General features: G+C 41.3%; 1 protein-coding gene across 1 annotated transcript in view; it reads left to right on the forward strand.

The window, feature by feature from the left end:
• PTPRT (protein tyrosine phosphatase receptor type T) overlaps window positions 1–14,701 on the forward strand; it is a 740,652-nt gene that overhangs the window by 634,266 nt on the left and 91,685 nt on the right. Inside the window, exon 14 of the mRNA XM_084646178.1 lies at window positions 4,939–5,074. Coding sequence (XP_084502304.1) covers window positions 4,939–5,074 — 136 coding nt within the window. The remainder of the gene's footprint in view (window positions 1–4,938; window positions 5,075–14,701) is intronic.

The following is a 14,701-nucleotide window of genomic DNA, read 5'->3' on the forward strand; positions in this document are numbered from 1 at the left end:
CAACCTCACTCAAGTCCTGAAGAGACAAAATGCAAATGGATATTATGTAAATCCTACTATGCATGTTTTATTTTCAATTCCTTGTATTTCTAGGTTACTTTTCATACTGAAGGATCCCAAAATGTTTTTCAACTGCATGTACACAGGAATTATTTCTTACACACTAATCAACTCTGCTGGAAAGCGCTATAGGGTGGTGAGGCCCTTAGATTTAATTCTCATTTGAAATATGGACACTTCTAAGCACAGTATTACCTGACAATATGCCAGACTGAAAGTGAAGAATGCCATCTCCTGAGTATGCTTCATGGCTTCCTGTCATGGCATAGGTTTTCCTTTAGATAACTGCTGTTAAGCCTGTTAGAGAAGATGTGGTTACAGCCTCAAAGGTGTATTATAGCATATAACTGATTGATTGATTTATACAGATATATAGGTGGATCTATGATGACTGCAAAGACTGTCAAAAGACTTCAAAGCAGCCTCATAATCTCACCTTGAATCTTCAGCACTTCTCTTGCAGATGGCACTATATTTGGCAATTTGATATGGCAATACATAAGCTATGTTCAAAATATTACTGCTGTAAATGGATAGCTATTATAAATGTTTGTTTTCAGACATCAAAGGATTTTGAACTCCTGACATAATATAAGGTATTTTAAATAAAAAGAAATAGTATGAGACTCCAACTTTGTAACGTCCATCATGCAACCAGTCTCAGCCAAGTGCTGAAATTTGATTAATGAAATTTGAAATACCAGCATCCAAAACTGTCTCATAATATTTGAGGACACCCAAATGAGGCAAAAAGATGAGAAGTAATTCTTCCACTCTACTCCGCACTGGCAAGGCCTCAGCTGAACTATTGTGTCCAGTTCTGGGTGCACGTTTCAGGAAGGATGTTGACAAACTGGAGAAAGTCCGGAGGAGAACAACAAAAATTATTAAAGATCTGGAAAATATGACTTATGAGGAAAGATTGAAAAAAAATGGGTTTGTTGAGTATGGAGAAGAGAAGACTGAGGGGGGGACATGATGACCGTTTCCAAGTACATAAAAGGTTGTTACAAGAAGGAGGGTGAAAAATTGTTCTCATTAACCTCTGAGGATAGGACAAAAAGCAATGGGCTTAAATTGCAGCAAGGAAGGTTTAGGTTGGACAGTAGGAAAACCTTCCTAACTGTCAGGGTAGTTAAGCATTGGAAAAAATTGCCTAGAGAGCTTGTGGACTCTCCACCATTGGAGGTTTTTAAGTACAGGTTAAACAAACACCTGCCAGGAATGCTCTAGTTATTACATAGTCCTGCCTTGAATACAGGGGACTGGACTAGACCAGGTTCCTTCCAGTCCTACGCATCTATCATTCTATGAAAGTCAACATCACCCATTGTAATTAGGAAGAGCCTGCAGGGGAAAAGACACCTGTTTCTATAAGTGATTCACAGAAACATTCTCAACCTCACCTGGTAGGATGTGTGTGATGGGGTGTATCAATGTGACACTACAACTAAAAGGGTTAATTAAGGAGCAACTCTGGGACAAGGTGACCCCACCCAGCTGCACCTGCTTAATAGTGAGCCAGGCAGCTTTGAATGGGCCTGACAAGCCAGGGAGAAGGACCTACCCTGAGAGCTCCAGAGAAAGGGCAATGCAGAAACCTCCTCCTGGAGAGGAAGAACCTGTTGGTTGAGCCCAGTCGGTCTGAAGGTTCAGCTAGTATCTCGTCTCTCACTACTGTGAGACAGACTGCAAGACTTTGACAAGAGAGTGGGTGGTAGGAAGGAGCCCAGGGAGGCAACCGTAAGGCACTCCTGTGTACTAGACATTTGGTAACCCTTACAGGGTCCTTCGAGGAGATAAGACTGAGTAATAACCTGACCAGAGAGTCAAGTTAATCCCCAATAAAAGACAGACCTCCACCAGGTGTGAAAGTGTCCCAGTGGAAAGACTAGAGGCATGGCAAACAGAGGTCTAAGCCCCTGACCACCAGGCAGTACCACCAGCAAACTCCATCCATCACAATGTGTCACTTGTCATGTGGACTGTCTCTAGTGAGTGGCCAGTTCACATTATTAAGGCAGTGTGGGGATGAATTTTAAAGGAGAACTTTCAAACTTAAAAGAAAAAAAAGCCCCTCCAGTCTACCACGGTGTGGAGTAAAGAGAGTTTCACATCAGAACTCTGGTTCTAAGCACTCTTGATCTTTGAGGACCAGTCTGGCTCTCTCTAGCCTCTCATCAAATTTTAGACTATTCGCCCATTAGTGTGGAATTTCCATGTGTGTCTGAAAACAAAATGTCTGGAAATTAGGTTTTTTCCTTTATTTACTTGTCATTGGTCCATGTTTGTCCTTCAACAGCTAACGAGAACAAAACACCCTCTTGAAACAGCATCTCCTGTTTGTTTTAGGGACAGATCCTCGTCCCATTGAAGTCCATCAATTTGGACAGGTTTGAGCAGTAGGAACTTATCTACATCCTGTGTATTCTTTACTTGTTTTGTTTATGCAGATGTATTGTGATTCATATTGGCCAGTACAATCTTTTAAATCACATGACAAAATAATGACAAAAATTAATCAATGAGACTCCTGACTGTGTCTCAGAAAGTTGACTCAAACACTAACTAGTCTTGGTGAACAGAGAATCCATACAACTTTCCTTAAAGATCAGCACACTTGGGCTTTGTCAGACTAATCAGAGAAGCAAACTTCAGAGCCTTCTAATGAGAACAGTTTGCTTTCCACCCTTGGTCCCCCTTCCCAACCTATAAGTGTTCAACTTTGAGGGCTGCAAGTATGAGGACCCAGCTGACTTCAACAGACAAGGTGGCTCATGCAGTCAGGTTCTGATCTTGGTTGTAAATTCAAGTAATCACAAGGAAGTCAGATATTGTATCAGTAACTAAATAAATAATAGCAACAATGCAATTGACATCAGCATTTGTCCCATAGTCTCTAAGGCAACCACAATTCAAAATGTGACATTACCCAGGGTACAATCTGGACTGCTGAACAGCAGTGTCCTTAATTCTCTAGCCTGGGGTGTCTTTTATGCTGCTATGCTGTCAGAACACCCACTCCTGGCCTGTTCACACAGCCATCAGCATGCAAATTCACTCCCAGAGCACTCTGCCCAGTCACTCATTAATTATGTATAGGGCAATACTTGCAAGCTCTTAGTCCCAACCTTGTTCCCCCGTAATATGTGTCTTGTACTGTCCAGCAAACCATTGAACAATGCAAGCTCATAGAAATTCCATCATTTCATCAAAGGAAAATGATATATGCACCAGCATTGTTATCCCAAATGGAGTTTCCTTCACACTGATTAATCCAAACACACTGGTTAAGATAAAACAATAAGATATGTTTATTAACTGCAGAAAGATAGATTTTAAATTATTACAAGTGTTGATGCATAAAAGTCAGGATTGGTTACAAAAGAAAATAAAAGAGTAATATGCAAGCTAATACCTAACTTAACAAGCTAAGTGAATGTAAAAGGAAAGGTTTTCTCTCACCATACGCTGTTGTAAATTTTGCAGGCTGGATCTCATTTCAGCCTGGGACCACTCTGTCTTAGTTTAGTTCTTTGAGAGTTGATGCCATGAGCAGAGAGATGGGAGTAGGACAGGTGAAGTCAAATGTTTCCTCCCTCTTTATAAGTCAGTCTCATGTGCTAGAAACATCTGTGCTGAGTCATGGTGACGTGCAGTCCATTGTGGATGTGAAGTTTGAATAGTCCCTGTGATGAAGTATAAATTTCTTGTTTACACCTCTCATCAGCTGAAGGATGGCTGCTTAAGTAGGTGATGGCCGTTTAACACGTGTCTGGGATGCTAGCGTATCTTTGTCTCTGAAAAATTGGTTTGTAGGACCCAGAATTACTATGTATTTCAGTTACAATCATACAGTAGAATCTTATACCCTCACATATAGTGTTGCTACACATATTTTAACAGAATAACGATATTCAGCAAATTATGACTTTTCAAATGATACCTCACAAGGCATACTTTGTACAAAATGAATCATAGTCTTGTAAAAGTGGTAACCATAATAGTATAGACTGTCACACAAAACCTTTAGGCTTTCTGAATCAAACTCAACCCATTTAAATTGTATCTGGAAGGAAATCAGTGCAGGAGCTAGTGAAGTCTACATGGCATAGGTGTAATAGGCTTCCCATGAGTAGCACCGCTAAATAATTGGGCAGCCACATTCTACAAAGTAATCAACTATTGAAGGGGAAACAGAACCTTGAAGTCAGACCTTGGCAAGTAAGTGAAAGAGGAAATGCTTTTCAAAGAGTAAGTTTATAAATATATTTGATATTTAAATGCACATGGTGTACATTTTCTGTTGAGGTGAAAATTGCGTTGCCTTGCCAAAAACAGAAGAACTCATACGTGGAACAAAGGAAATGATTTGAGGGGCAGGAGGGTTGGTTTGTGTGTTTGGATTAATGTTTGTTGATGTGTAATCAGTGTAGTGGCAAATACATATTTTTTCCTACTGCAGAAGAAAAAATGTTGCTACAAAACTATTATGGGGCTGCTTCACTGTAAACTTTGTGCTGTTTGCTATTTCTGTCCCTAAGATTAGCACCTGCAGCTAAACTTAAATTAAATTTATAACTGCTATTAATTCTCCTGTTTCTGGGTATAAGCTGATTACTATCTGAAGAAGACATTTTCCCCGATAGTATAATATTGTAAAATTAATCAGGTGTATTATATTGGGGCTTTACACCTCCCTCTGAAATATCTGGTACTAGCCACTGCTGAAAGCAGTAGATCAGGCTAGATGGACAATTTGTTTGCTGCAATTTGTTGATATGTGTATCATTAGGTTTTAACTATTCAAATCTGATCACTATGGGATATTTTCTACAGGTTCTAATTTTTATTTCCTTCCTCCCTCCACCTTTTAAGGAGCTTCCACCCAGAATTCCAATGCAGTGGAGCCTGAAAAGCAAGCTGACAACACAGTGAAAATGGCTGGGGTTATAGCTGGCCTTCTGATGTTTGTTATTATCCTCTTAGGAGCAATGCTCACCATCAAAAGGAGGTAAGTCTCTGCTTTGCTTCCATTGTAGAGCTACTGGCTGGGACTCCTTGTATTTTATTGAAGCTGTTACCTCAGTTGAGATAAAATGTTTCACTTGTGTTCATGTGGTGGAAAGGATTTGGGTGGTGGTGGTGGTTGTTATTTATTTGTATCAACGTAGCACCTACAAGCCAGGGCCCCGTTGTGCTGGGCACTATACAAACCCAGAACAAAAAGACAGTCCATGTCCCAAAAAGCTTACAATCAAAGACAAGGGACAACAGATGGAGACAGACATTTGGAAGAATACAAGGAAACAATGATACAGTATTGGCCAGCCTGACGGACAGTGGTTTCAGCCCATCAGCAGCTTAAACATTCTCAAGTGTTTTGGAGGCATCATGGGAAAAGAGTTTTGAGGAGGGTGTTGAAGGAGGATAGTGTGTCAGTTTTGTGGATATTTACTGGGAGCTCCTCCCAAATGAGGGGCAGCATGGGAGAAAGCACAAAGGGCCTTGTTTGAAAAATTAACAACTGGGCAATAGAAGCTGGCATCATGAGGCAGGAATCAAGATCTCCAAAGTGACTGAGAGATGATAGGTAGGGCAGGAGTAGGCCATGAAAGGCCTTGAAGTGAATACAAGTAGCTTATGTTTGATGTGATAGAAAATGGGAAGCCAGTGGAAGGATATAAAGAGAGGAGTGACGTGGTCAAAGTGACAAGCTAGGAAAATCTTTGCAGCACCATACTGAATGGATACCAGTGGGGCAAGGTTGCATTTATCAAAGCCACAGAGAAGGATGCTGCAATAATAAAAATGCAAGATGATGAGAGCATGGACAAAGAGTTTTAGCTGTGTGTGTGGATAGGAAAGGCCCTATCATAGAGATGTTATGCAGAAAGAATGAGCAAGATGTAGACATAGTCTAGATGTGTGGACCTAGAGAGAGGGCCAAGCTGAAGAAGGCAGGTAGAATGGGGATACTGTCCACAGGGATTGAGAAAGGAGGTAGCAGGGAGGGGCAGCGGGGAGATTAGAAGGAAACAGGTCTGGAGGGGGAGATCTGTGAGTTGTCAAAATGGATGTGGTAGTTGAATTTGCATTTGTGGATGACATTATCCAGAGATAAGGCATGGAGAAAAAAGAGAAGGGGACCAAGGACAAAGTCCTGTGGAATCCCCCACAGAAAACTGGTGGGAGGATGAGGACCCTCCAGAGGTCACACTGGAGCGATTATAGAGGTAGGGGAGACAACTGAGTTCTGGAAACCAGTGGAGGACAGGATTTCAAGAAGAGGAGCATGGGCAAGTGTGTTGAAGGTGGCTGACAGGTAAAGGAGTATGGGGACGTAGTATTGATTCTAAGTTTTGGCAAAGAAGATGTCATTAGAAACTGGTGAGAGTGGTTTCAGTGGAGTGCTAGGGGTGGAGGCTGGATTGGGAAGATCTGGGACAGAACTGAAGGTGATTATTGACAGCATGTTCAATGATCTTAGAGATGAAAAGAGAGATGGGGCAAGTGGGGGTCAGTGGTGGGTTTTTGTAAGATGGGAGAGAGTAAAGCTTGTTTGTAGTGTGAAGCTTGTTTGTAGTGTGAGCTAGAGAGAGTGAGAAGTTAAAAAGAAGAGTAAGAGCTGAAACGAGAATGGGCCCGGGGCAGTGGGACAAGTAGCGAAGTTAGAGGAGGAAAGCAGAGAAGAAATGTTCTATCTTTGAGATTTTGTCCAGGGGAATTAGAGGATTATGTGACTCAGACTACAATAGTAAATCTGGTTGAATTGTCTGGTTTTGACTTGTATGTATGAAGGAGGCACTTGTGGTTAGAGCATGGACCTAAAACCTGGAGTGCTGGGTTCTAGACTAGATTCTGCAAGTCACTGCATAACCTTGGGAAAGTCACTTTGCCTGTCTGAAAAAAGGGTAACAATACCTCAAAGATGTGTTGAGATCTTATTTTGTAAAGCATTTTCAGATCCTCAGATGAATGATGCTATATATGTGCAAAGTAGTGTTATTAAAATGAAATTTGAGCTGTTTTGCAGTTTGGAATTTTACTCTGTTTTGCACATTTCTTAAACTTGTCATTATTTTACAATTATTCTTCATTGTGCCTTTGGAGAGAGAGAAGATGCAATTTTGCAGATGCATGCAGCATTCCCATGTGATTTCTAAATGACTGGCTGTGAAATATGGCAGAGATTTCAGCAGAAAATTGCTTTATTTTATTATTATTTTTTTAATTTTTTTTTTTTATGTGAGAGGGTGAGGATGCTGGAGTGGCTTATTCTAGGGTGATTATTACCCTGCCAGGCGTGGTGTGTTTGTGCTTGCTTAGAGACAGCCATTTCCTTTGGAATATGAGTTCAGCTGGACAGAGCATTAAAATCTTTCAGTGGGGATAAGTAATTTCTGAGTTTGGTTTTGTTCATTTTTGGTTGAAACTGTCTGAAATTGTTGCTGCTGTGGATAGAAGCAAAGTTTTCAATCAGTTTGTCTTTGTGTGACGGTGTGCTACTCTGAAATCTGTGCTTTCTTTGTGAACCATTGGTTCTCAAACTTTGAAATAGAGCATAACTTGTAGCTGGCTTTTCTGTTATCATTGTAAGAGCTGCTACCATGTAACATACAGATATGATTCAGAAAACAGATAGGACACAAATATGTTTCGTACCAAGGAGGGATTTTCTGTGTGTTGGGGTTTTTTTGTGAGTTACTTTTCTGATCCTCTCTCTACTTTTCAACATGATTGTTGTGGTCAGTTGTTGGCTGCGTATGTGTTTATTCAGTGTGTGCTGTCCCAGCTCTGCGCAGATGGCGGAGATATCAGACCTTAATTAAACTGCCCAATAAATTTACAAACTTGGTTTTTAGCAAAGGCACCCAGCTAGGTTTATTGTTAATGAAGCATAGTAACAGCACCTGGCAGACTATACGAGGATACGAAGACATGTATGCTCGTGACAATGGACGCAGCTTAGTTAGTAGTGGGACTTTCCACTGCTCCCTAGGCTGGCCAAAGATACTCCCTTTGAGATACGTTTTTGTACCCCAATACAAACAAGTTAGTACTGCCCCTTTGACATAGTTAGTTACTGCCCCCTGACGTCACTAGTTATTACCCATTATTTTGTACATGTTGGTTTAGTTCAGGGGTCGGCAACCTTTCAGAAGTGGCGTCCCGAGTCTTCATTTATTCACTCTAATTTAAGGTTTTGTGTGCCAATAATACATTTGAAAGTCTTTAGAAGGTCTCTTTCTCTAAGTCTATAATATATAACTCAACTCTTGTTGTATTTAAAGTAAACTAGGTTTTTAAAATGTTTAAGAAGCTTCATTTAAAATTAAATTAAAATGCAGAGTCCCCCGGACCGGTGGCCAGGACCCAGGCAGTGTGAGTGCCACTGAAAATCAGCTCGCGTGCCATAGGTTGCCTACCCTTAGTTTAGTTAAAACATCTTTATTACGTACTGTCATCCTAACCTTATCTTTAAAAGGGGTCAGTGTGTTCCTGTTATCCTTAGGAAATATTTTTGTACCCTCCTTAATATCAAAATGTTCTGGTACCTTAATATTGGGATGTGTTTGCGTAAGCGCTCTGTAACTAGCACTTCTTAGGAATGTGTATTTCTGTAATATCAGCCCTGTTCTTGCCAAATTCTGTAAGCAGGCCCTGTCTCATACCAGGCCTCTAATACAAGGGCTTATGTCTCAGGCTCTCTTCCTACTACATTTCTGATCCTAGATGAAACCTGAGCTGCCTGATCGCACACCGCCTTAGTTAGACAGCTACTACTGTTTACACATGTGAGTAGCCCCATTGACTTTGGTGGGTCTACTAGCATAAGTACGAACTACTCATGTGACTGAGGGGTTGCAGGGTAAGGTACTCGTTCCTAGACAGAATTAAAACTTTCCTTCAGCTTATTTGCCCCTGCTCGTAGTGCACGCTGCTGACATTTCAAAGAAGGGCACACAAGATATGCCCACAAAAATGCATGTTCATTCATTGTGCCCATTGACACATGCAAATAAAATAATACTTGAGGATGTAAATTGTCCGTTAATTACATCGCTACTGAGTGCCTTAAAAACCAATTAGAGAGACAAAGTGGATGAGGTAATATTTTTATTGGACCAACTTCTGTTGGGGAGAGAGACAAGCTTTTGAGCCACACAGAGCTCTTCTTCAGGTCTGGGAAAGATGCTCCCAGCATCACAGCAAAATGCAAGGTGGGGCATATTGCTTAGCATAAGTAATTAGCACATATTCGAAGGGACCATTTAAGGTAAAGTGGCCTGTTAACACCTCTGTAGTCATAGGACAAAGAGGGGGTCGGTGGGTTATAGATTATTGTAAGAAGCCATAAATCCAGTGTGTCTGTTCAGTCCATGCTTTTTAGTGTCCAGCAGAGTAATGAATGTAAGCTCCCAGGCTCATCTTTTGAAAGTGTTGTGCCGGTTTCCTTTGAAGATGAGGACTGATAAGTCAGATATAGCATGATTGCTTTATGAACAGCATTCACCCACCAGTGATAGGGTTGAGGGGGAGAAGGGATTTGAACAGGGATCTGCCACAACTCAAGTGAGTGCCCTAACTACTGGGCTATGGGATATTCTGATGTGAGGCTCCCTCAGTCTCTTCTATTGAAGGTGTTGCGCTTTGGATAAATAATTAGAGTCATTGGAACAGGGGGACTGGATCCCGGGTCTCCCCATCTTGGATGAGTGCTCTCACCACCAGGCTACAGAGTCATGCTCATGCTTGTGTGCGCACATGTGCTCTCTCTCACCCTGAGTCATTCACCCCACCGCATACCTTCTTGCTAAAACAGGATAAGGCACGTAAGTATAAAGAGGATTCCTAGCTCTGAATCACAACAGGACATAGACACCTTGCTGCAGCCCACGCTTAGGTGTCAATATTTGTGAGAGGGGTGGGACTTAGCACACCCCCTCTAGATGGCATCTTCCACTGGTTAGCTTAGACAACTCCCCGCCTAGCACACTAGCTTATGTTAATTGTGGTATAAGGTGCTTATCTCTCCCCATTCGTTGTACAGGAGGTTAGGTGCCTAACTTAGACTTTGTGTATCGCCATGATTTTACCAAACGCGTAAAAGTTAGGCAGTCTGACATAGTAGCATCACAATGCCTAATTCTTTTTGTGCATCCCGGCCCTGGTTCCTTTCAGCATTGATAGCCTCTCTCATAATTCTGTTGGCCTGTGGTGTCTTGTTATAAATTACATATATTGCTGTGAAGAAAACAAACAGCACCTTTCTGATGGTGATCAGAAATCCAGTATTAAGGGATACAGTTTTTCTTTAGCTTAGTTTAGTCCAGTCAGAGACTTAAGGATACTCTTATGAAGTAATATACTGTAACTACTTGGGAGATACTCATTTTCTGTAAGTATCTTTTCCTAATTTGGGGTTAAAAGCACAAATGAGCAAAGTTTGCATAAGCAGACATGTTTTGCTTGGACCTGTATAGTAGTTCTATAAATGTTTCAGTGACAGTATCTGGAGATGATAAAATGCATCGAGTTCGTCTTAGTATGTGGGGTGTTTGTAATAAATTCTGATCAGAAAAGAAGTCTGAGTTCCAAATTTTGCAATAGACCATGTTCTAATTTTCAGGATTTGCAGTACATGGAAGTGAACTCCTGCACAGAATCATAGAAATGTAGGACTGAAAGGAACCTCAATGGTCATTTAGTCCAGTACCTTTGATTAAGGAAGGACTAAGTACCTGAGAGGTGTTAACCTCTTCTTAAACACCTCCAGTGATGGGGATTCCACAACCTCCCTTGATAATTTGTTCCAGTCCTTAACTACCCTTACAGATAGGAATTTTTTCCTAATGTCTAACCTAAATCTCGGGTGCCTCAGTTTAAGCCCATTACTTTTTGTTCTGTCCTCAGTGGTTAAGGAAAACAATTTATCATCTTCCTTTTTATAACAGCCTTTTACATACTTGAATACTTTTATCATGTCCCCCTTTAGTCTTTTCCAGACTAAACAAACTCAGTTTTTTCAATCTTTCCTTGTAGGTCATATTTTCTAGACTAGACCTTTTGCTGCTCTCCTTAGGACTTTCTCCAATTTGTCCACATCTTTCCCAAAGTGTGGTGCCCAGAACTGGACATGATACTCCAAATGAGGTCTCATCCGTGCTAAGTAGAGTGGAAGAATTAATTCTTGTGTTTTGCTTACCATGTTTGTGCTAATACATCCCAGAATGACATTTGCTTTTTTAGCAACAGTATTCCATTATTTACTCTTATTTAGTTTGTGATTCACTATAAACCCCAGATTCTCTTCTGCAGTATTCCATCCTAGGCAATCATTTCCCATTCTGAATACTTGCAATTGATTATTCCTTCCTAAGAGTAGTACTTTGCATTTGTCCTTATTGAATTTCATCCTATTTATTTCAGATCATTTCTCCAGTTTGTCAAGATCATATTGAATTCTAATACTTTCCTTCAAAGTGCTTGCCATCCCCCTCAGCTTGATATTGTCCACAAACTTTATAAGTGTGCTCCCTATGCCATTATCCAAATAATTTATGAAGATATTGAATAGAACTGGACCCAGGTCTGATCCTTCCAGGACCCCATCCAATATGCCCTTCCAGCTTGACTGTGAACCATTGATAACTACTCTCTGAGGAGTCTGAGGAAGTGAGCTGTAGCTCACGAAAGCTTATGCTCTAATAAATTGGTTAGTCTCTAAGGTGCCACAAGTCCTCCTTTTCTTTTTACTCTCTGAGTATGGTTTTCCAACCAGTTGTGCACCCACCTTGTCATAGGATCATCTAGGCCAGTGGTTCTTAACCGTTACTGCAGCCTGCACCCCTTTGGTTCTCAAAATACAGTATGTTCTTGCACCCCTTATCAAAAATCGTTGAAGTAGGTCAGTTCTTAAAACCAAGATATACCATAACTATAGAACAAAGGAGAGAGAATTATATATTTATTTTAATTTCGCAGTAAAATTAAGAATACATGAAAAATTACACACTTTTTTTTAAGTTTACTGGGTCAGTGACTCTTCTGCTGTTGCTTTTGTTCAATGATGTTCAAGAAACGAGGAACTTTTTTTGAAATAGCCACACATATGTCATCACTCGCATTTAGGCGGTTTCTGGCCTTTGTTTTGATGTGAAAGAGTGATCAAAATCCTCTCTCATACCAGTATTTAGTCACAAATGGCACAAGGATCTCCAGCGCTGTCTTTGCCAGTTGGGGAAACAGTGCTAGTTGAGCACACCAGAAATTCTCAAGCTTCATTGTCTCAAACTCCATTTGTCCAAAGTAGTCGTACTTACGTGCCTGTGCTTAATTTGTTTTTCGATGATTTACCTTGTAAAAAAATTTGGCGCGTCTCACACCCCCAGAAAGGGCATCTCGCACCCTCAGAGGGCACGTCCACCCCAAGTTAGGCTATATTTCCCTAGTTTACTTATGAGAAGGTCATGTGATCCAATCTCAGAAGCCTTACTAAAGTCAAGATATATCACATCTACTGCTCCCCCCATCCACAAGACTTGTTACCTTGTCAAAGAAGGATATTAGGTTGGTGTGACATGATTTGTTCTTGACAAATCCATGTTGACTGTTCCTTTTATCAGCTTATTATCTTCTAGGTGCTTACAAATTGACTGTTTGATTATTTGTTCCATGTTAGATGGTGTGGGATCTGAGTTACTACAGAGAATTCTTTCCTGGGTATCTGGCTGGTGAATCTTGCCCACATGCTCAGGGTTCAGCTGATCGCCATATTTGGGGTCAGGAAGGAATTTTCCTCCAGGGCAGATTGGAAGAGGCCCTGGGGGTTTTTTGCCTTCCTCTGCAGCATGGGGCATGGGTCACTTGCTGGAGGATTCTCCGCTCGTTGAACCCTTTAAACAACGATTTGAAGACTTCAATAGCTCAGACATAGGTGAGAGGTTTTTCGCAGGAGTGGGTGTGTGAAATTCTGTGGCCTGCGTTGTGCAGGAGGTCAGACTAGATGATCATAATGGTCCCTTCTGACCTTAATATCTATGAATCTTCCCAGGGACTGAAGTTAAGATGACTGGTCTATAATTCCCTGGGTTGTCTTTGTTCCCTTTGTTATAGATAGGTGCTATATCTGACCTTTTCCAGTCCTCTGGGATCTCGTCCATCCTCCACGAGTTCTCAAAGATAATCGTTAATGGCTCAGAGATTTCTTCAGTCTGTTCCTTAAGGATTCTAGGATTTATTTCATCAGGCCTGCATGCATGCTCACAAATAGGTTCCACAGATTAGGATCTCTCCATCATTAACCCTTCAGTCTTTTCCCTGGTTCCTTTCTTGGTCCCAACTTTGTGCCATTTCTTATGCTGTTCCCTGTGATTGGTAGAGACTCACATATCTTTGTTTTCCAACCCCTCCCCTCCCCTTCTGTCAACTTCCTCTATAAAATCCACTCGTTCCATGAAGCTTTCCTGCTTTGGTCCACTCCTTGGTCTGCATATCTTTAAAAATATCTGCTGGATTCTTACTCACTGCTGATCTGGCCCGTCACTGTTTCTCCAGCTCCCAACACAAGAGTTTGAAAATATCATCATAGAGGAGTCTCGGAAGTGGAATTGCAGGGAGGTAATTTTATTTCTTCAAAGATGGTGAGCCAGATCCCTCAGCTGGTGTAAATCAGATTGCGTCCATTGACATCACTGATCGCAGTGGAGCTGTGCTGATCTACGCCATCTGAGGATTTGGTCCAATGCTAGGTGACCAATGAGTAAGAATCCTAAGAAGCAGCGGTAAGTAACTGGTTGTGTCCAAGTTAGATTTTAAGCTTTTTCAAAGCAGAAATTGTCATCAACTTTGTTTGGTAAAGTGCTTATGCATGGTTACTGCACCATATAGTCATTCTTTAGTGACCAGGAGGAAACTCAGAGGCTACTTTATAGAGTTAACGGGTTGTTTATGTTGTATGTATATACAATCACTAGATTATTGTACTTTTTCACATCCTTTTGGTTGAGGTGGGAAGAGTAGACAATGTTCGGACCCATACCTGTGTGACAGGTTGGACCCTTTGGGAAGCCACCTGAGGCGCTGAAGATACCACTGAGTCTACCTGTTCTGCCAGCATGGGCCCCCTTTACTCTCTTGCTGAGCCAGGCTCTTAAAACCTCCTCTAACACACACACACAGACAGGGCCACACCCAGCTGCAGATCAGCTCTGGGAAGATTCAGTTTAAGGGACTTGCTCCAGCACTCAGATGTCCACCTCCCTTGGATTACAGACCCAAAGATATATTATGAAATTTGCCTCTTCCCTCAATGTGGAAGAGAGATGTGCACACTTCTTGCCCCCACCCCCCCCAGTTAGAAATTGTATAAACTAGGTTATATTGTAAACCAGCAATAAATTTATTAACTATAATAGGTGTATTTTAAGTGGTTATGGAGGAAGCAGACAGAACAAGGCAGGTTCCTAAGAAAATGAAACAGAGCATGCAAACTAAGCTTAATACACTAAAGAAACTGGTTACATGCAAGTTCTCACCCTAAATTTGGTTCTAATAATCTTCTTCGCAGGCCTGATGCCCTTCCAGCCTGGGCCCAGTTCTTTCCCTCAGTTCAGTCTTAGTTGTTTCCAGCAGTCAT

The sequence above is a fragment of the Lepidochelys olivacea genome, assembly GCF_965140295.1.
Source record: "Lepidochelys olivacea isolate rLepOli2 genome assembly, chromosome: 13".
In the NCBI taxonomy this organism is placed as follows: domain Eukaryota; kingdom Metazoa; phylum Chordata; order Testudines; family Cheloniidae; genus Lepidochelys; species Lepidochelys olivacea.